The 23461-nt window shown below is 36.7% G+C and overlaps 1 protein-coding gene across 1 annotated transcript in view; it reads right to left on the reverse strand.

The window, feature by feature from the left end:
• Window positions 1-262: 262 nt before the first annotated feature.
• MALRD1 (MAM and LDL receptor class A domain containing 1) overlaps window positions 263-23461 on the reverse strand; it is a 246477-nt gene continuing 223278 nt past the window's right edge. Inside the window, exons 37-41 of the mRNA XM_031052491.2 lie at window positions 12454-12536; window positions 12277-12364; window positions 2963-3038; window positions 1396-1452; window positions 263-671 (exon numbers count right to left, since the gene is read on the reverse strand). Of these exons, the coding sequence (XP_030908351.2) occupies window positions 567-671; window positions 1396-1452; window positions 2963-3038; window positions 12277-12364; window positions 12454-12536 (409 nt within the window). The 3' untranslated portion in view covers window positions 263-566. The remainder of the gene's footprint in view (window positions 672-1395; window positions 1453-2962; window positions 3039-12276; window positions 12365-12453; window positions 12537-23461) is intronic.

Raw genomic sequence — 23461 nt, forward strand, 5'->3', positions numbered from 1 at the left:
ATATATTTTAAAACTAAGTATACATACCAGTATGTCACATTGATGAATCACATGCTGAGTTGATACGCAAATGCATGATTCATGACCATCTTTGATTTAGCTCAACATGTTTCTAATTAAGCAAAGAGTTTTCTTTTTCTTCTGCCCCTTAAAACACTAAAATGGCCATTTAAAATCCATTTCCAGTGCAAAACTACAGAAATATTTAAGTCATACTTTCTCAAATAATAGACATACAATTATGATTCCCAAACCTCAAGAATCTGGATTTGATTAAATATTTTATTAACATACTGGAATTTGAACTGTATGAATGTAAAATGAATTCATAGTTATAGTTACCAATCTCTGTCTGCACCAAAAGAAATGGCAGAAGACTATATATATATTTTACATATGTATGGATTCCATTTTTAATATAGCTACTTTCTGACCATAATTATTTTAATAAAACAGTTATTCTGTGAAGATATATTAATTCATATTGCAAACACTATAATATCATGACATTTCAGATTTTAGAATAAATCTTCAGGCAAAGAGTTACAAGCAATATTGATCATGGTTTATGTCTGTTTCACAGAACTGCATAATTTCTCCATGTCTTCTGATTCTTCACCATAGAGAGGATTTGGAAAAGAATAAGCATTCACATCTCCATTAAATGGATACTAAAAGGAAAAATATAGAATTAAATTTAAAAACAAAGTCATTCAATTCATTTGTTAGAATGGTCATATGAATGGCTGTAGATTCATTACTTAAATAACATATGATGTCAAGTTCAAAGAAAGCTATAAAATCTCTAAACCTTTTAGACCAGATTTTCAGCTGATAAATATTAGCATGGCTCCACTGAATCCTTTACCTGCAACATATACCTGATCAAGTAATTTAAACCTTCTACATTTGTTCCCACTTGTCTCCAAAGCTCTTTCTCTATTACATTTACAGTAGCATCTGGAGGGAATCTGTGCACAATGGTGCAATTGCAGTGGGTCACTTATTTTGGTACATGGTATTGTAAACTTAAATGACCGGTTCTAATTTTCTTGAATGAGGAATGTATAAGAAAAGACATACAATGAACTCTTAATGTAAGGACTTCTGTAGCTTGAAACATATTCTTCAGCATCTGCCTTACTGGAAAGTGCTGAATTACTGCATAGAGCAGCAAGTAGCTGCAGTAAGCAACATTAATGAAATTACTTTTATAAAGTCCTTGTCAGTCAATCCAACCGTGGTCAAATTTCTCAGATTTTCAGAGGTGCTAACATTATGAGTAGCAATATATCATTGACTTTAAGTGCCTTTTTAACTTTTCCTCTGCAAATGTATTTCATTTAATAGTCCAACACATGTCCTGCTTTTGAAGATAAATGTGTTATTACATACCTCATGCCATGGAGAAACACTAATTTGAACAGCGGGTGAGGTGGAATACCCAGTAGACTATAAAAAGAAAAAAAACTGCTTTAGAATATTTTTAATAAGCTGCAAATAATATTATGAAAATATCCCTCCATGTGGCTGTCTGAGTAACACACTCTGGATTCAAAACTATGAGGCAATATTACAGGAAAGTGTGTGGCAATGTTAAGCCTGCATGGTTTCAGTGTTCAGAAAGGTCTGGAGAGAATTGTTCTTTCTTTTAAAAACTTATAGATGACCACAGGTGAGTAACTTGTGAATACTCTACTGCAGAGCTGTTGTTTGTGTTTTACCATTTCTGACTGGTGGTGCACCATTCAGATTTAAGGCCAATCAAACTCAGTGAAAACTCAACTCTTGTTCTCCCTTTTAAAGGAAGAATTAGTGAAAACACATATTTTCCCAGTCTTAATGGAAATAGAGAAAAATCTGGTATAGCACTGGACTTCAATCACAATGCCTGGGGCTGTCTTCTGTAAAAATGTCTCTCTTGACACTGTGCTTCTGTTTTTCAAGTTGCTTTTAAATGAAGCCTGTCAGGTATCTATTTCAATTAAAATAAAAATGTCCTGATAAATTAGACATGATTGTGATGGGAATGTTTCCAACTTGGAACTCTCACAGACCCCAACCTGTAAGTAAATCAATTTGATCTAATGTCTCTAAAATCAGGTGTAAGGAACTTTTTATAGAAGGCAAATGGCATGTCATAGTTAATCCTATTCAAAGCTGCAATAGAATCCACTGACTGTGGAAAGGACAAGGAAGTTTTATTTTCTGTTTTAAATGAAGCCTAGTCCTTTCAATGTTAATAAGAGAAGTATCAAAATAGGGCAGGAAGGATGCTTCAAATGTTTTTACTTTTTTTTTTTTCCTCCTTTTAACTCCAAGATGATTTGTCTGTGTTATTTTAAATGATAAATAACAGAGATTTAGGCAAATGTGTGAGCAAGCATTTCTTTGGCATCAAGGTGAATTTTGCAGTGATGCACATTTAAGGTATTGGGAAGTATTCTAAACTATTTTATTAATGTTAAGTGTATGTGCAAAGGCAACTTGGGTACTGAATCACACATTTTGTGTTTTTTTGGTGGTGGTGCTGTTTTTTTTTGGCTTGGTGTTTTTTTTTGTTTTCTTTGTTTCTTTGGTAGTTTTGTTAGTTTCCCCCCCCCAAACCCCCACCCCCCCCCCCCCCCCCCCGCTCCGAATTAAAAGAAACAAGTCCCAGTGAGATTTCTCTTCTATATGTCTGGCTAAATATTTCATCCAAATTTCTTTTTTCTTTTTCTGATTTAGAAGCCACAGTCAGTATTAGTTACAAGCATGATAATGTTCTCAAAACTGAGCTGATTTCAAATCTGCCTATGTTTTGAAAACGCACTGGAATCAATATGAGTGCTTTAGCAATTCTTATTTCTTTTAGTAAATAGCATTCAGTGAGAGAATACACAATTTGTTTTAATGGAAAATTTATCTGAGAACTACAGCCTCTCATTTCTCTGAATGTATAGAAGCAGCTTTTGCTACTTACCCTTACTTTCCCAGATGAACTAAGGTCTTCATACAATGGGTTGGCAAAGGAAGCATTAGTGGTTTCCTTCAATTTCCTAGAAAAGTCAAGCAAACAACAAAACCACCGACAATATCACACAGGTTGTCAAAGAACCAATCAGTTTCAGGTTGAAAAGGCTTAAGTAAAAAAAATATACATGGCTAAATACATCTCTGACCAAGCTCTATTGAAATTAATGCACTTAAACTGATGTTCTGAGTAAGTCATGTGCAGGTTAAAATAATCACTTTTCATTTGTTGCTGCTAAACATATACATGCTTTTGGATATGTATAGATTTATTGTTCATCAGTGAGAGCCACAGGTGAGGTACACTGCATGATTTCTCTTGCAAAGAACTAAAATCAGAATGGTTGCTTAGGAGGAAGGCACAGGTAGGCTACAGAACACCTTATAAGTTAAATCAGTGCAAGAACCTACGTTTGGGGTTTAGACTAAGACAGACATGGGACCTTGAAATATTTCACAAGAGTCTGCCAGAAAGTAATTCCTTCTAATGCCGGTCTCATAATTCAGTTTGATTATCTGACACAGCAATGTGGAGATCTAAATATTTGAACCCATTAATTGGTTCATTTGATCTTAATCTTAACTGTAATAAATCATGATATTCTGATGCTTTTAGTTAGTATAGTGAAGCTATAATACATTAGATTATTTATACACCTTCTAAGTGTATATTTGCATACTAATCCTCCTGAATGAAGTGCACAAAATATACATAGAATTGATTTTTTTACTCTAAAATCACACCATGACTCACAAAACCTGAAGCTCACAAAACCTGAGGCCAGAAGCAAACTCAGATATAAAATTTTCAAGGAACATGGCTCTGCTTCTAAACTAGTGCCCAGAGGGCCAGATTGGTATGCTTTAATTTTGGTGTGTCCTTTAGATATTGCAAACCAGCTGTATGTCTTAATATCACCATTGAGCATGATACAGAATTAAGCACATAACCTTTACTGTGACAATAAGAAATTACAAGGGAAGGGTCTGATTCTCCTCCATTGTGTTCTCCCCCATTTAACCTAAGCAATCTGTGCAAGACATACATATTGCTTATTTAGACAAGAACACACTGAGTACTTAGGTCTGTACTAAGGGCAGGAAAGATACCAAACACAGATCTCCAGCTTCCCTGCAAAGAAGACAACTAACCAGCGGGATACTGTGCCAAACCGTGGGCACCAGAAAGAGCGCTGGTGGTTGAGTTCTTCAATAGCATGTCTGTAGTTGCTATGTTTAGTGCTCAAACCAGTCCTTTGTATGTGTGTGAGGTTTTGCCAAGCATGAGAATTGCTCAGGTTCGGCATATTTCAGGTGTCCCTCCACTTTAGGTCTGAATTATGAAACAACGTACATAGTTGGGCACCTAATCCTAGGGACTATAGAATATGGGCACTTGAATTAATGCTATCCAGACTTAGGTGGTGAATGTGCTTTCTTAACTTTTTTCCTGTTCATAGTAATCTTTTTGACAAAGTGGGGCTTTGGGAGTCATCTTGAACACGTTACTTTACATGCAAAATATATGTTACACTTATATGCACAAAGATGCAAAATATACCAATAACTATCTTTAAAAATTACTGAAGTATTTTTGAATGACTTAAAAGTCATCAGAGAATATACAAGTGAAAATTTAATCATGTTTACACAAGAACTATAATCTGTCAGTTGGATAAGGCAGTAATTGCTCGGGAACTGAGAAGACGTATTCCCATTACTTTATATGTTGTGCATACATCTTTACATACATGTAAAGACAACACATTCAATCTTTAGGTAATTAGAAATGTTAGTCTTCCCTTATTAAAGCAAAGCAATGGTATGTCCACTCCAGTACTCTGTCACCAATATAGATACTTCTGAGGAAAGCATTAAAGTGCAGTATCACAGTCAGTGACATGAGTGTTACCATCTGGTTATCACTTTACACCCAAACTTTAAACTGCTTGATCGAGGAGTTTAACTAAATGTATTGCAGTGGTTTGAGTTAAGCTCATTCTTGCAGTACTTGCTATTACTCGACGTAAGTGAAATATTGCCCTGATAGAAAATGATAGCTTATTGCTACAGTAAAGAGCAATATGCCTATCGAAGGTCTCAATATGGGAAGAAAGTTATATGTGTGTTACTGCTGTACAGTAAGGGCAATGTTAGTTCATCATTCGCAGAAATTATGGTCCAGAATAATCAATCACTATGAAATGTTTATAAATCTCATTTATGAGGAAAACCCATAAATTGCAAGTTCAGAAGACTGTACCATGCAGGCTTAAAAATGCTGAGCATAACATGGTTTAGGAAAAATAAAAAGATTCAAACATACGGGTAAGGCAGCTCAGAGAGAACTGGATTTTCTAACAAACCCAGAAATACCACAGTAGAAAAGGAGAGGATTAATCATTTCACGATTAGGTCACATGGGTCATAGCTTTGCTAAACTCATCTGCATTTCTTACTAGTAAAAACTAATGCCTTGTCATAGGTTTCTCCTCTATAGCTTCACAGAGAAGGGAGAAAGCTTTATGCTCCACAAAATACCTGACAGTGTATAAAAGCACTCCTGAGTAACATCATGCTATTTAATGGAAAATCAAGGTATCTAGATTTTCATTTGTTTGGAAGCAACAGCTCAGAATTTTCTACTTTTCAATGTACCTTTCAATGAAAAATACAATATTTCTTTTAGATAGTATTCAAATTTGCAGGAAATACAGACAAATTTTTGCCATTTAGAAGAATTTTTGCCATCAGGTCCACAACAATGACAAAATTCTAGAGGACCAATGTTTTAAATATGATTAAGCTACTAAAAGGGGTAAATGGGTTAAAACTTAAACAAGGGAGCTTTAAGTTGGATATAAGGAAGAAATTCTTTACTGTGAGAGTGATGAGGCACTAGAGCAGGTCCCCAAGGATGTTATGAATGCTCTATTTGTGGCAGTGTTCAATGCCAGGGCTTTGAGCAAGCTGCTCTACTGGAAGATGATATTAAGGTCCTTTGCAATCTAAACCATTCTATGATTCTATAATCCTTTAAAAGAATTCTTTATAGAGGTTCTAAATCTTCTGTTCTAAACAGAAACTATAACTCCAGATCTCAATTTGCAAAGCATTTAGAAAACCTTTTAAACGAAATTTAGTTTTGCGGAAGGAGGCTGTATTTGGCACATCCCACAGAAGAACTGGGAAGCATGATAAAAGGAGGGCAGTCTTTTGAAAAGCTGCATTTAGAATCATCTACATGTCATTTGGATGCTTGATTAGGCTGTAGACATGCTCTCTGGGGTTGCTGGGTCTGTGCTTTGTACCTGTTAAGTCACTTTAGAAAACGTTATTTTTAAAGAAGTCCCCAGTCCTTTGCATCTCTTGGTGATCTGGAAGGACACAGACTGAGTTATTTGCTCTGTTCCAGCATGTCACCTCCTGTTTCTTTGAAAACTTTCCTTAGTGTGGCTGTTGTGAGATGTACATTTCAGAAAAACTGAATACTCCTGACTATAGCATTGGGTTTCATCCCTCAGGAAAAAGATATTCTACAGAAGAAGGAATGGGTTTGGATACCAGCATTAGACTAGTAACACAACTCCCAAACAACAGTTTCCCCTGCTGCTTCCTAGTTTTGTGTTGTTGTTGAGGTTTTTTTGTCTCGTAAAAACCACCTTTTTCTCTCCTTCTATGAGAAGAGTATCTGTCTGCAATCCACCTCACAAGCTGAAAATCATTCAATAAATGTCATTCTATTGTCACACTCTTTATCACTTTGGAATACAGGAACAGAGGCATAGCCAGTGATGAACCCCATCAGTCTTTCAGATCCACTTGGAGAACCTCCCCTGGAATACACTATCAATTTCTCCACACCAGACCTCCAAAGGGGTATGGTCTAATTGGAGAAAGCCCTGGCAACAGCAACTGGTATCATTGTGATTGTAAAAAACCTTAACCACGGAGAAAGGCAAAGAACACGGAGCCTGTTTAAAAAAAAAACAGCCTGTAACGAGGCATAACAACTGCCTTCAAGTACAAAACAAGCTTTTTGCGACAAGAAAGGGAATGATCTGTTCTTGCCATGGTGAATAGGAATTAACTGAGATTCTAAACAGGCATATCAGCAATCAAGAAAAAAAACCTTCTAACAGTAAACTTTCTTTCTACCTAGGGTATCAAGATTGGCTGAGAATGCCACCAAATTCATGTCGCTAAAGCTTTAAGTGCAAATCCAGAAGTAATACAATTGAGTCTGTCCTGTGGCAGGATGAAAAATGGCCTTTGTGATTCCCATTTTCCCTTGATTTTCTATCATTTTTAAATATTTTCTCAGTGCACCTCAGTTTTTCACTCTGTTGCCTTCGTGGCAAGACACATTATTGATACACTTTGGAAAAATTAATGTTCTGTGTTTGTTATGACTGACAGGACTGATAATAGCTATGATACATTCACATTGCAGCTGATGGCAGAGATCAAGAACAGGAAAGGAACAAACTGAAAGGATTCAGGACATTGACTGCTTTGAAAGCAATAGGAAAAAATAACAGATTAGCTGAGTGGAAAGTCACTCACTTTTCACATTCTCACTTTTTAAAGTAAAATGAAGCATGAGAAGGCAGCTGCAATCAAATGGAAACTAAACTGAAGCTTTACTTCTATTTGGTCAATAAAGACAGATGTCACTGAAGGACTGGAGCAACTGGCAGCTTTCCCTTCTGGACTAGAAAACATCATCTCTGGAGCAAGAACAGGAATGTGAGAAATTTATAAGCTTCCTCTCATTTGAGGTTTCTAGACAAAAGTTTCACATATACCCAGCTGGTAGCTGGGAAGTAGCTTGCATATCTGAATACCATCATGGTAATAAAGCACACTCCTTCCAAGCCGTGGGATGGGCTGGTTTTGTCCTGTAAGAAATTAACTTATATGATGAGTTCCAGTAACTTCTACTTGGGCACTGAAGATTTTAAAGTCTGCAGATCAGAGACGAAATTTTGACAAAGGAAGGAGAAGAAGGAAGCAAAGAGGAAGCAGGACATTCTTTCTGGATTGAAAGGAGGGGTTAAGGCACTATCGATCTTGTTAGTGAAGAAAAAGAGCAAGAAATGTAACTCTCAGATCCTCAACACTGTTAGTGATAACTTCTTAGCCAGCAATTGTCCAAGGGGTCACCAGGCTACTCTTACGGTTTGCTACCTGGTTTTCTGGTGAAAAATTAGTTCTATTGGAAACTGAAAACTTTCACCAAGTTCTTAGGCTGTTTCCACTGAGGTGTAGTTGGGTCTGGATTCCATCTTAAAATGCTCTGGGAGCTAGCACCTACCAATGTGTCTCTGGAGGACCATCTCCCAATGCGTGCCTGTGTGGTCCTATATGACCAAAGAAAAAGAAGACCTTACTAGAAATTATAAAAAATAGCTATCAGAACAATTTATAAAAAGGCTGTAAATAAGGCTCAAATATGTGAAAGATTCACGATAAAACAATGGCCAAGCAGGCCTAGAATGCCTCTAGTGCTTAATGACTTTAAGAAAACAACGTATCCCAGGGAGACTAAAAGCCTTTGAAGTGAAAAGGAATTGTAGGAAAGTATCATTTGTGCACACAGTTAAATTCCTCCAGCTCATCAAATCCCCTTAAAAAAAATCAGGAGTAAAATTTCATGCCTCTGTGTGGTGCTGTCACATTGTAAATTTTACAGATTAATGTGAACACAAGTCGCTTCTTATTCTAATGTTTCATCTTAAAGAACCAAACTTCACTATGATAATATTGGTTTTATTTTGACTACTCACTTCTTATTACTGATTAAACAGTTAAGGAAAAGCTTGCCTCAATTTACTACTGTGTTTCCAGCTGTGATTTCTGTTTAACAAATAATGCTAGGTACTCAGTATTTGAAGAAGGAGAGACAAATGGCCCGGATGAGCTTGTCTTCTCAAATTCAAAGCTTCAGATTTCATCATTTTCACAATTCCACAATGAATTTGCCATTTATTAGCTAGATTATTTCCTGATAAGATTCTATAAAATGCATTTTTAACTCACATGTTAAGTCAACTGTGATTAAAAACAATAAAAAAATGAAAATAAATGTGTTCATTCTATACCATGGGCAAAATGGTTTGACAGTCTTTGTCAGTTCCTATAGGCAAAACCTGGAACCACAGAAATTTCTATCATCATAACTTTTTGGCAGCTCCAGTGAAAACAATAAAAAACAGAATGATCTTTGCTCTGTAAGTTATCTAACTCTGTTTCACAGCTCTGATTCTCTTCATGTCAGGGCTATAATATTTTCTTACTACATAGTAAGATCCTCATTCACCCCTGTTTTATTACATACATAATAGGGCACTTTAGTGTTTGGCATCCCATTGCAATAGGGTAACTTTTCATGTACAAAAAAGCCTTTTTTTTTTTCTTAGCATATATAGTTACAGGGAAAAAAACTAATATTTCTTTAACTTAGATATGTGAGTAAAAGAGAGGTGGATAGCAGCAAAGTAACTCTTAAGTAACCCCATGAAAGGAAAAGGTAAAAGGGAGTGTTTAGAGCAAGGAAGTAGCAGAAGAGAAAATAATATTTTTTTAATTAAAACATTATCAAACTTGAGAAAAATATTAGATTTTTTTAAATATAATTTGAAATTACAAAAAAAAATAATCAAGAAGCTCTTACAATACAGCCAATCTTGTATTTCTGAGGTGTCTTTCCATATGTGTACCTTTGCAAGTTGTATAGATGTGAATGAATAAAGTCTTAAATCCCTTATAAACTAAGATTAGGAGATACTGTCATTCCCATTTTACAGAAGAGGAAGGAGACAAAAAAAATTAGGTGAAGCTATGCACTCAATTAACAGTAGCACAACCTTCAACATTTTGCTTCTGCGCTCATGTGACAACTCTACCTGTCAAGGGTAGCATGCAGTGTTAGGGGACATGTCAGCAGCAATTATGTCAGGACAGGAGTCAGCACAATTTAATAGATAGTTTGGGAGATAGGAATATCCCCAAAGAGAAAAAAATCTATAGCAGAGCAAACGTTTAAAGGTAAAGAGAGCTTTGAAGATGAATTCTGGAGAAGAAAATGAGGGGTGAGGGATATCTAACATCATGAAAATAGACAAGGTAATGCACAACAGGAATTGCTGAAACGGAGGAAGGGATGTGGTAGGTATTTACTGGCAGGGAAGGATCTGGCAAAGTCAAGAGATGGGCAGAGAAGAAATAGAAGTGTTAGAGCAAAATAAGAAGCAGACAGAAAAAAATCTTAGGGAGGACAGATGAAGCAGAGATTACTAGAGGGATGACAGAAAGAGCTAGGAAATATATCTGTGAAATAATAAACAGGCAGACTAAGGCACTTGAAATAAATTTTGAAGTAAACTTTCACCAATTTATCTGATTTTTTTTCCCTTTACTGAGGATGCACTTTATGCAGTAGGATGTCAGAAGATAATTCAGTTGCTGTTTGCACAGTTCTAAGAGCAAGCACAGTACTTGAAAGAAGAAATACAGATTTGGAAAAAAAAAATCAGCAGCTAGAGGATTCATTCACCACAGGCAAGACAGGTCCTTTAACCACAATCCAAGAGGTCTGTACCAGGGTGATCCTAGTGCAAGATGTCAGTATTAGGGGGATGGGTGGAAGGAACAGATAAGGTGACACTGGTGTTCCATATCTAAAGGACCACTGATTAAGATGGCTATTACAAGATTAATACAGAAAGTCAGATTGTGAGTGTGTCTGTAGTAACTAAAGAAGAGGGGACAAAAGCTACAATTTGTAAAAAAAGTGAAATTTTGCAGTCTCACAACTTGTATTTTTTCTAATCTTTTGAAGCTTTCTGTGAAAACCCCAATATTTTAAAGCAGAAAAAAATCCACTTTTATTCCATTTACTTATCAGAGAAAAAGAAAGTTCTCAGATGTGTGTAAATATTTAAATACTTAGGGAAAAATGTTCCGCTAGGAGCATGTGGTACTCAGTAGCTTCAGGCAAAGCAGTAAATATACCTGTAAGAAGCTAATTTGGCATCAGAGGTTTCAGGAAGCCATTTGTCACTAAGTTGGAGAGGCATGGATTTGACATGTAGACCATGCAGTGGATAAGGAATTGGCTGAATTGTCACATTCAAAGAGTTGTCATCAATGGTTAAAGGTCCAAGTGGAGACCAGTGACAAGTGATGTTCCTCAGGTGTCAGTATTGGGACTGATGCTGTTTAACATATTTTTGGTGACATGGACAGTGGGATTCAGTCAGCAAGTTTGCTGACAACTCCAAGCTGTGTGGTTAAGTCAACATGCTGGAGGGAAGGGATGTCATCCAGAGGGACTTTGACAGGCTTGAAAAGTGGGCTGGTGCCAACCTCATGAAGGCCAAGTGCAAGGTCCTGCACCTGCGTAGGGGCAATCTCAAGAAAAAATACAGGCTGGGAGGAAAATGGATTGAAAGCAGCTCTGAGGAGAAAGAACTGGGGGTGTTGGTTGGTGAGAAGATCAACCTGAGCCAACAGTGTGGGCTTTTAGCCCAGAAAGCCAGGCATATGCTGGGGTGCATTAAAAAGACTGTAGCCAGCAGGTCAAGGGAGGAGATTCTCCCCCTCTGCTCTGCTCTTGTGAGACCCCGCCTGGAGTACTGTGGTCAGCTCCTGTCACTACACGTGCCTGCAATGACAGGTCAAGGGGGGATGGCCTTAAACTGAGAGTGTAGATTTAGATTAGAAATTCTTTACTGTGAGGGTGCTGAGGCACTGGCACAGGTTGCTCATGGAAATTGTGGCTGGAACATCCCTGGCAGTGTTCAAGGCCAGGTTAAATGGGGTTTGAGCAACGTGATATAGTGGAAGATTGTAGTGGCAGGGGTTTGTAACTAGATGATCTTTATGGTCCCTTCCAACACAAGCTATGCTATGATTCTATGATTCTTTAAATAGCTCCCATTTTTCATATTTAACCATCGTATACAAAAACCAGGGCTATTGCAGTTAAGGTGGATGAATTACGAATTTCTAAATTTGAGAATAATCAAACAATGTTGCAATAAAAACATTCTAAGCAGTCAAATGATAACTTATTGTTTCCAGATTGGGGTCCACTAAGGTCAGCTTCTGTTGCAATGTTAAGTTTTATGCCTACTGTTGCATATGAAGGCAAGCAGACTGTGGGGAGATTTAAAAGCTGAAACTAATGAGACAAGGCAGTTAGCCATTGCTTTGTGCCACAATCGTATCTGCTTTACGCAAAATAAAAGTTTCACTTACATTTCTGGCATTTTCTTCTTAAAAAAATACAAGGCAGCAGCTGTAATTTTAATCAGCAAGAAACCGATACCCAACCCAATCCAAATATCTGCAAAATCAGAGAAATCAAAGACAGAAATCAGTACAATGAAACAGCCAAAGAATGAACTGAAAGATAATTCTTTCTTACAGACCCACCATTTTGAAGGAAACTTGAAGTTGGAGGCTGAAGAGGCTGAGCACTTTTGTGACAACGGTTTCCTTTCCATTCTTTTTCACATCTGCGAATAAAACAACAATTTTTGAAAAAGGCAGAAGAAAAGAACATAAAAAGTGACAAGCACACAAGAAATTCAAATCCTTTTGAGCACTTTTGCCAGTGACGAAAGCTCACACAAGAATCACAAACAGCAGCATAAAATTTAATAGAATAAAATTAAGTGAGAAATACACACACACAAAGAAAAAAAAGAAAAAGAAACAAAGTTTAAAGATTAGAACTGGATGCCTTCTCCATGTGCCATCATATTATTTTCTCACAGCAACAGAAATCTGACTAATTTCCTTGTTATCCTCTATGTGAGGGTTAAACAGGTTTCTGAGCTGAGGATCTGGGACCCTAATGTAGAGAAAGATACTTGAATAGAGATGAGAAAGATGTTTTGCTCCCCCATCTAATTAGTCTCTGGTTTTTCTGTTTTCTTTTTAAAATGGTACCCCTTCAATAAATGCCTCTTCAAAATCAAGGCACTACATTTGAGCTAACAACTGCAGCCATGTCAAATTATTCAACATTTTGTGTTTGGTTCAAATCCAGTCTTGATTTGAAGTAACAAAAATGAAACCAATCTGACACAAACTTTGATTTTTAGTTTACACTTGCTGCTTAACAGATAATCACAATCACCAAATAAGTGTATATCATTTCTCACTTTAATTTGCCTGAATGTAGCTTTTTGATACTCTTCATCTAAATGAAAGCACCTTGGGCATCCAGGCAAGGGTAGGCTGCCTCTGCTGAGACAGGTGAGCCTACCCCAGGGAGTCTCAAAATGGCTGTATGTACCTACATTTACAAACCCTAAATTATGACTCCTGTAAGGGGTTGTTAAGAGATAGCTACATATTGACATCTAAATTTCAGGCCCCCCACCTGATGAGCTGAACCCTACCCTGAGTATCACATTGGAATGATTTCTACCAACATTTCAATTATCTGCATGGCTGGTGGTCTATGAGCTTCATAAATTTTCAACATTTTTTACAAAAAGAAGTATCGGAAAGAAGTGATGCTAGTAATGCAGTTTCAGTCCTACTAATGTCAAATAAATAGGAAATCAATTTTACTTTTTATGATTTCTCTCTTTAGTTTCACAAACTATTAATGTGGGGTGAATTGTATATTGAGTATTTTTCCTCATTGTAGCATCAACATTTTTATCATAGTCACCAATTTTTATAAAGTAATTTCTAGTTTGTAATTGTGATTTCCTCTCCTGCCTTTAAATATATAATACAAAATCTCACATATATACACAATTAAATCTTTATATTCAGGGTATTTTATTGGAATGTCTGAGAAAGAACTGCATGTTGTTTGTCATGATTTAGCACATGATATTGCCTGTGTACATTATCCTGGCAGATTCATACTCAGTTAACTGTGGCACTTTGGAGGGAGAGGAGTATTACCTTTTCCCAGAAAATGACTGAACATGGTAGATGTAGGAAGAGGAAGGGTAGGATGATAGGAGCAGCAAGCACCTGTCTGCAGCCTCAGTGAAATTTAAGAGAGTTCTGAAAGGATCAGGGCATGTTGAAAAGCAGATCTATACCCCAGTCTCAGGCATGACAGGAGGAAGGTGACTTCACTTAAGACCAGAAGTGGCTGACGCGGGATTTGTTGCAACTCTGCAGACCATTTTAAAACAGTGAGCAGAGATCATGGCAGGAGGAAAGTACTGGCCCTATTCGAACACAGTGTGCAGAGAGAGATGTATTTAACCTTTGTTTTACCCCACAGACCTGATTTTTCTTTGGTTAAAGGTTTACCTCGCTCAAGGTTAATAATTGGTATATTAATGAATCCCAGCTTTAGAGACTGGAGCCAGTAGCATATTCCAACATACTCTTTTTGAAGATAAAGTAGTGCAATTTAAGCTGACAGCTCTGGCTGAGCTGGAGACCCATTGTATTCAGTGATTGAAGATACCTGGTCCCTTCAGTCCTCCTTTTTCTTTGGCATGCTACAAAAAAAATCATTTCATTCATAAGCTGTTCTTTTATGCAGACTGATGATTTCATACAAAAGTCAAATTGCAGTTGGGCTCATACCAAGCCCTGTGGATCCATGTAGAAACATTGCAGTCTGATGGTAATCACCCATCAAAATAATTTTCTGATTGCTCTTGATTGTATAATTTCGTTTCTCCCCATTTGCCACATTTTCTGTTGAGCTGGATATGCTTTTAACCAAAAAATTGCCCTCTTTCTTGTCACTGCAGAACTTACTTAACTGTAAAAGAAAGAATGAGAAAACAGATTTGCAGCTGTGCGCAAGCACTAATCAGACATGGCGAGAGAGGTGCCATCTGCTGCTCTGGAACCACTGGGACATAGCTCGCCTCAGGGCTGCAAAGAAGTAGTTCTCATAGAGCCAATGTGTGTACTGGTAAAAGCATAGAAAAGTCCTGCTCCCCCAAAACAACTATACTTATCTTCAAATGCTATGTTTCCATTTATTGATGAATTATTTTCACATATTCATGCTGTGTTTAAATTACAGATAAAAAGTTAAGCACCTTTTAGTCGTACAGATAAGTAGTTGGTCTTATACATACATACAGGTTTTATTATCAACTACTAACTACCTCAGGTTGGCCATTTATTCCCTTTCAAATCTCTGACTATCAACAGTATTGTTTTATGTTACATGACACACACCACATAGGAGTCTGTTGTAAAGAGTAAAAAATGGATTAAGACAGAGCAAAGACAGTATCTCTGAAACTTAGGGTAAGTGATTAGGACAAATTCAGAAACAAGTAAGTGGAAAAACATATTTTAAAGCATGAAGCATGGTGACTGTTTATAGGGAGAGGAAGGAGACAAAGCTAAAAAGATGAAGTTGGTAAAGACAACATAGCTAATTCTCAAAGACCAGGATGGAAAAAGAGTGCTAAAAAACAAAAACTTGAAAAGTGAGTATATCAGTCAGTTAAGTACTCCCACTTGTATCTTCATACATTGATTTGTTTGTCCATTTTTATCTCTGGCAGGGGAACTTAGCAGTCATCCCTGCCACTGAGGTAAAATACAAGACTATCAGAAAAATCTGGGTTATAATTTGGAGAGTCATTTAGATCTTCCTAAGGTTTTGATGTTCATTAGTTACAAAATGCTGTCTTCTCAAGTGAAAACAAGAGAAATAGCTTACAGCTAACTAAGAAGCCTTCAGCTTTCAGTGAGGCTTAAAGTAAAATATGGGAAAATTGTTCATTAATGTCTTTAGCTCTCAGCTCATACAAGCGCTGCCTCTAGCTTTTACCAACGCCAAGCATTTCTGTGCCCAGAATAGAGATAAACTTGTCTTAAATACCAAAACCATTTCTATTTTATAGATGTTGAAGAAGATTTTGATCCCTTTATATCTGTCTTCTGTAGAAACACTAGCTGACTACAGTGATGGCTGTGGTGGAGAAATCACTAACTTGAAAAAGAGAATAGAATGAGGTTTTTAACTGAACTGGTATCTGTCAGTAACAGATTAAAGTTCTAGACCATTTATTTAAAATCAAATATATCTAATTCTAGACAAGCTACTCCAGTTACTTCACTCCATTGTAAAAACTCCTCATGGTCTTCTATAAGACATTTGAAGGTTTGGTAAGAAATACAGAAGATTTTACGGGTCTAAAAATGCTATACCACTATATATAATTTTATATTGAACCAAATCCAAGAAATGTTGAAGGCTGTAACCAACTAATCAAATTATTTTGGAAGCTAAACAAAACTTATACCACAAAACAGAGAACCTATTATCCTTAAAGTATGAGATAAATGTACCCACTTCTCTTAGTCTGACTCTTTGCAGCCTTCTACCTGTGCAGTCTTTTGCAATTGTGTGAGGTTGGTGTTGAAATGATATTCTTTTCATCTAGTGACATTTCTCATAGACTGCACTCTGTCCAACACGTGTTGGACTAGGTGGTTGATAAGAAAACTGAAGTGTCACTCTTTTCATTAAGGAATAAAATAAAAATATCAGAAAAAAGGTGGGAAAGACAAGTTCCAAATGAAACATGGTATCAGTTCATAGTGCTTTTGAGGAAGTGCTTTTGGTTTTTTGATGGAAGATCTTTCCTTAGCTGTTTGTACTGAGGATGCAGAATTCCTGTGCTTTTTGCAATCTCAATAGTACATTCTTAACCCCAAGACTTGGTCCTTTGCTTCTTACTGCAAAACTATAAGAGTAATAATACCAGACAGCTTTGTAGGAAATGAAGTAAAACTTCACCTTTCTACTGTGCTTGACACATACAATTCTGAAGTGAGCTTTAATTACTCTAACAGCTCCAGGTAGGTCAGAGCAGCCTGTGGTATGCATCCAAGAGGTGCTCCAGTTAATGAAGGAGAACACTCTTAACTACCTACCAACTGCTGTGCACGGACTGTACTTACAGTGCCTTACTTTCAGATGGAAAGCAGATGAGTTGCTTCTTCAAAGTTGCTATTCGCTTTTTCTCTGATGAGAGCAGCTGGGGGATATGAAACGCTGATGTGGCGGAAGGACCTTACAGAGTGCAGATCACCCATGTCTTCTGGGCAATGTGTTAAATCTACATTAGCAGGGTAATGGGAATTTTGAAGAGCTTCCTTAATAACTCTTTCCTGCTATTTTATTTTTAAGACAGTTCTGAATTTATCTTTTGAGCCATGAGGCTGAAATTTCACGTTCTTTATGTACAATTAATTTTCAAGGACTGATTACATCTTAACTAATTAAAATTATTAATTTATTTAATTTCAATTAAATAAAATTAAAATTAATTTTTTTATTTTAATTAAAATGCCACATTTTACATGAGTCTTAAACTTATCTGAAACACATAGGTCCCCACTGCAACCCATTCAAACAGGACACTCCTCTTAGCTGAAACAGGAGGAGCAAGAGAGAAAGACAGATGAAATAGCCCTTGAATACTTCCATCCCAGTGCACTTCCCAATCAATCCTTCCTGACAAAATATCTTCTGCTATTAGCAAGTCCTTATGGGAAAGTCACCCTGAAGGGAGAATGTTAACCCTCCAAATTTACATCTAGGACTTCCAACTCATTATTTCCTAATATAGATAATGGTAATGGAGAAGAATGGACTTAGCATTGCCTGTGTTGCTGTATTCAGTGCCTGCTGTTGTGGCTCTTCTCACTCAGAACAAAAATAAAACCCAGACAAATTGTCTGTTGTTTTTGATGTTCATTCAAGGCAGGTCTGGCTGAAACACTGCTGCATTTCAGAATATTAAAGCACATCTCTTTTTCTTATTTTTGTCTGAAACATTTGTCATACAGAAAACCTAATCTCTATGTCAGTTGACTATTCAGAATGACCAACAACCAGCTAAGTATTTATTATGCATGGGATTAGTAGTATGTAAAAAAAGGCAGTAATATGTGGATGTTTGTAGTTATATTTTCCTGTGAGTATGACTGTACCCTTTGCAGTGTACTTTACAGATTGTACTTATGAATCTGCCACAACATACCAAGCCAGTGTCTTCTGGGTGAACCCAGATTTGCCATTGCTGTGTTTATAATGCATTTGCTATGTTTATAATACATTTTCTGCGCTTATAATACATTACATAGGGGGTCATTACACGAGTGCTGACATTATTCAGGATCTGCGCCATATCTAGTGAAGTGCAGGCTACTCCAGGAGTGGTGACAAAGGACACAAAGGACACAAAAAATCCTAACAAACCCACATTTAGCTCCTTGCAGAAAACAGAGAATTTATATCTGTGTGTTATATCAGTGTAGAAAAAGTTTCTGTACCCCCTAGCCTTTACAATCAATGCTATGCAAAATAAGCTTCACTAGACACTAGAGGATGATGAATACAGCAACTCTTCATTGCATTACAGGGAAAAAGTAACCTCTCCTTCTGCAATGTAGTTATCCATTTGCACTCTAGTTATTATTAACAATGTACTAAAAAAAAATCTATCATACTCTGTGATTAGTCTTTACTGCTGAATCAAAATATATAAAATTCCAGTACTGAATGTTGCATTAATGGTCTCTGGAGGTACCATACTTATGATGATTGTAGCCTGTTGCCTGCTGACTGTAGCAGGAATTAGGATCCACATTATTCTGTTCACGGTTAAGCTCACAGATGCGGGACAAGGAGAAACCTCTCTTGGAAAAGACAGGTGAACTGGATGGCAACCTTGAATGTCAAGAATCTGTAGCATGTAAATAAGGGCACATTAACTCACTGTGAGAGAGTCAGATGTCCTCTGAAACACTGTGCACAGTTCTGATCATTTCTATTCAGGAATATGAAAAAAGACAGGGGAGGACTGCTAAGGATGAGCAGAAAAATAGAAAGTCTGTCTCACAAGAAGATTCCAAGAGTTCAGTTTGTTTAGTCTACTGAAAGAAAAGCTGAAAGGCATACGGCTTTTCTCTAGAAACACTTTTGAGGATAAGCAACAGAGGTATTGAGGGACTTTTTAGGGTAATGGAGGATATAGGCACAAGCACAAATGAGTATAAGATAGCTATGAATAAATTTAGGAGGTAATTCTTAGAAAGTATACAAACAGAGAAGCAAGGCTTTTATCCTTCCCGCATTTCTCCTAGCATGCTGCTTCAGAAGAGTCAGTTGGCATACTCTGTACACGGTACCACATACTCCAAATATCCTCAGATGCTGGAAACTCCCAGTAGCACAGCAAGGTAGAGAGGAATATGCAAGCCAAGAATTCCCTGTAATTATTCAACTAACTAAAGTTCTGGACAGAATTTTGACTGTGTGTGATAACAAGGGCCTGGATTTGAAGACCCAGATATAGCTTCTATTCTGAAAACTGCTAAAATTCATAAGTGGCAAATATAAAGGGATCAGCATGAGACAGTAGTATGAGGTATAAACAGATTCTAAATGAAACGTAAGTATTCTGAGAAAAGATCAGTGCATTCTCAGATTATTCAATGAAAGTAACTGCTCACTTTGTACAATAAAAACATGCACTATGCATAAAGAATAAGAAATAAGGCATTAGAGATTGCAATCTTTATTCTCTAGTGATTAAAATCATATGGCAGAGATGGAAAATATCAGATTTAATTTATATAGAAGATGAGTGGGAGCAGTTATGCTGAAGGTAAACAAAATAGTATAGGGTAAATGGAAGAAAAATAGTGTGTTTCTGCTTATCCTCTAGAATGTTCAATCAAACTGAAAGGAAATATATCTTAAACTAATAATAAGGAAGCTATTTGTCACACAGTGCTTAACCGACCTGGGGGAGTCCTTGCAATAACAAGTCTGAGAAGCCAAGAACTTAACGATATGTACTAGAAAGAGCTCCTTAACACAGAGAATGAAACTCTCTAGAGATTGCAGAGTTTAAAGTGCTAACTGATGGCAATTTGGAAGAAAATTTATTGTCATCATAATTTTTGACATGTATCTTCTGCTTTCTTTTCTCCCAGGGTGCACTGGGAGCTACTCAGCATGACACACTGTGATTACTCATTGCTCTTATAGCCACAATGAGAGGTTTTAATTACAGCCTGGGTTGAATAAGAAAAGGTAACTGTTAGAAGAAAGGACTCAGTCAGTATATCTAATTGCTTTTTATAGAGATACACAGTGAAGCTATGCCAGCCAGTTTTAAAGGTTTAGAGTGGGACTTAATTTTTCTAACATTAACCACCTAAAAAGGTGGGTATCTAGGCAGTCTGGACAAGCTTTATGTGAAATAAAGAGACAGATTCTTGTCTGGGTGTTTTACCACTGATTATAACAATGTCATGATCAGTAGTTCAGGTTATGTAGGTGTCTTTAACTGTTACACAGCTTGGCAAGAGGAACAACACCTTGATGCTTGCAGTTAAATGTTTGAACAGAAAATAAGCAGCATCTGATGTTCAGAGTAGGAACATGAGGGTGAGCTTTGTATCATGGACAGCTTGCAAGCGACATACGGTTAGATCCAGGCAAACCATTTATTAAAGGGGGAAGGGTAAATACTATCTCTAGCTTCAGTCATTTTAAATAGAGATTATTGGAAAATTCCAGAACAAATATTTTTTCACTGAAATTGGTTGACACATGAAAAACCTCACATATAAAAGCTCATATCAGTGAATCTGGATTAAAGAAATTCTGCCAGTGTGTGAAACCTGCCTGATCTGCCTGATTTCTTGTCTGGCTCCTTCCCTAAAAAACCTCAGAACTAACCACAGATTTTGAAGTTACTCTGCTGAGAATTCCAGTGTTTTGAAAAACAAACTATTTTATGGCTTTTCTAAAATTCTTCCTGTTTCAAATAGTTGTGTGTACATGACTTTTTTTCTTCCACTGTATCTTATGTATCATAAGGAAATGCAGACCTATATGGAAATTGTCTACTGTCTTTTGCTTTTGTGCCCTTACTCTTCAATGGAATAGGCCCCAACAGAATTCTCTGAGGTAAGTATGTGGCATACACTCTATTTTATGGCAGATTCATTCAGCTATAGCAATGAAGCAGAAGTATGTGTTCACAGCAGATGGTCAGACTTGACCATCAGGCATTTCAGTTACGTTCGGTTTTATGCTATGTTTCCTCACCTTGTTAAATAATTGTTTTCAGATGATAGATTTTCTGCTGTCATAAAATAGTGGTTAAAGGCCCCACGGACAAATCATGAAGTTACTCTTGGAACTGAAGAAAGGACTTGATGCTAGATAACAGGGAAATGACTATTCACCTAGCTAACCATTAAACAAAATCAAAATCATAAGATTTCTTAAAAAACAAAAAGTGTTTTTAAAAATGGAAATTTCTTTAGGATAAAATCAGTATTTCAATGCTACTTTTTTCAAAGGTCAAACCATTAGAAAGCATATTGTTTAATTCTAACTGATGCTGACATGAGACTGTCACACAACAGAGAAAGAAACAGCTTGAAACAACGTCGTATGTACATTGATCACTAACCACTGGAGATCAGAGTTCAAATTATAACTGAATCCTGAGTTTCAGCCACCCGCTGAAGGCTGAGTCTGGAGCTGTGCTTTGTAAAAAGTAATCATCAGAACAGATAACCTTGCCCATAAAAAACTATTAACATTTTCAACTTGGAAAACCAGGTGAAAATTAGTAATTTTGTGAACTAGAATTAAAAGATGGGATACTGAGAGAGCGGGGCTGGCAGTTTGCTGACTGAGGGAGATATGGTGCAGATACTCCAAGTAATATGCCTAGCACAGAGAGCATTTCACTAGTGAGAAAACGAAAGTGTCTCTATTTTCTCTTAAAGTAGTACAAATTACCATCTATAATATAAAGTGAACCTGCTCAAGATGTCTGATCAGTAAAGCCATATGTGAGCTAGCGAAACAAAGTGAAAAAGTTCACTGAAGAGATACACCTTAGCTTAAATCAGCTTACAGTAACCTTATGTCAGTCTGCTTATCCATCTTGTTTTCCAGTTCTTTATTTCTTCCTTCCTTTCTTCCTTCCCCCTCCCCCAATTTTACATGCCCCTCTTTCTCTGCCCTGGTGTGTTTCTCTTCCGTCTATTCTTTTCCTCCCTCACTTTTGTTATCTGAAGAACATGCACTTGGAGATTTGCTCTAGAAGACACTCAAAGAAGGGGAAGAATATAGAGGGAAAGAAAGCAAGGAGAAATAGAGACAGAGAAACATAAGTTTCTAAAACCCAGCTTTTTACATGTTTGTGTCTCAGATACAGGCCCTAGCTGCAACTTCTAGTGGACTGAATGAAGATGAAGAAGTGACCTGACAGAAAGCCTGACTGTGCAGCTGTATTGACAGCTGGTAGAAACACTCTTTAGCTTTCTGAATTGGCACTGATTTAATATTAGGTAAAATTAGGAAATAATGCAATAAAGTATAAAAGAGATATCTAATTTTAAAATACATGTGTTAATTTCACAGAAAAAAAAAGCTTTTTTGCTTAAATGAGTTCTTTTGACAGAACAGATGGGGTTATGGATCAGTAGAAAAACTAATAAAAGATCTGAATATATTTACAATGGCTGGATTTTTCCACAAAGACTTTCCTTTTCTTGTGTTCTTTTTTGCTTTATGTGGGTTTGTTTTTTGAGAGGTGGAAAATTTTTATGTTTTTTTGTTTTGTTTTTAAATATTTGCTCTTATTGCCTTTAGTCAGACTATAACAGTACTACATATTCACTAGCTTGTTATCAACATTATAACTAGTTAGGTAAGAAACAAAAGGTATTTATTGCAAAATCAGTTTATGTATCTGCTTTTCACTGCTGTTTGCCTTCTGAATAGCTTTCATATGGATGAATCTGTAGTGATGTCCAGGAGAAATTAGTTTTTTAAAAGCTTGACCAATGGAAAAGCAATTTCGTTTTATGCTTTTCTTGCTCTGCCTTTTCAGCACTGGTCTAGTCTTTTTAACAGCTAAAATGATCTGTTTTAACCAGAGCCTGCCACCATGGGGCATTGCTCCTGGCAGGTGGATTGTAGTATATATTGGAGATTATAAATCATTTTGACATTCTCAGAGAGTCATAAATTTATCTGCTTACATGGGAGACAACACTGTACAATAACATTTAATGCTGCTGCTTCTCAACATTGTACAAGCTAGGTTCACAAGTGCAGACTAAGATTATATCAACATGAATATATTCTTATAACTTTTCACTTTTACTTGAAATGTCCATCTATAAGAAACAAACAAAAAAAAAATCCACAAACCCCCTCTTTTTCTTATCCTCCATGTAATACAGGGGCAGTGGTTTACACTCCATTTGAACCACTCACCCCCCAGAACAGGCTTAAGTTCTGCAATAAATTATATATATGCCAGTGTGGTCCATAGGAGAGAATAATGCTGGGATGTTGTATCGACATATTGCACAGTCCTCTTCTGATATTGGAGATTAATTTCACAGGAGCTTGGGGAATTCACTCTCTAGTTTCTTG

This window comes from Melopsittacus undulatus, chromosome 1, assembly GCF_012275295.1.
Source record: "Melopsittacus undulatus isolate bMelUnd1 chromosome 1, bMelUnd1.mat.Z, whole genome shotgun sequence".
NCBI lineage: Eukaryota > Metazoa > Chordata > Aves > Psittaciformes > Psittaculidae > Melopsittacus > Melopsittacus undulatus.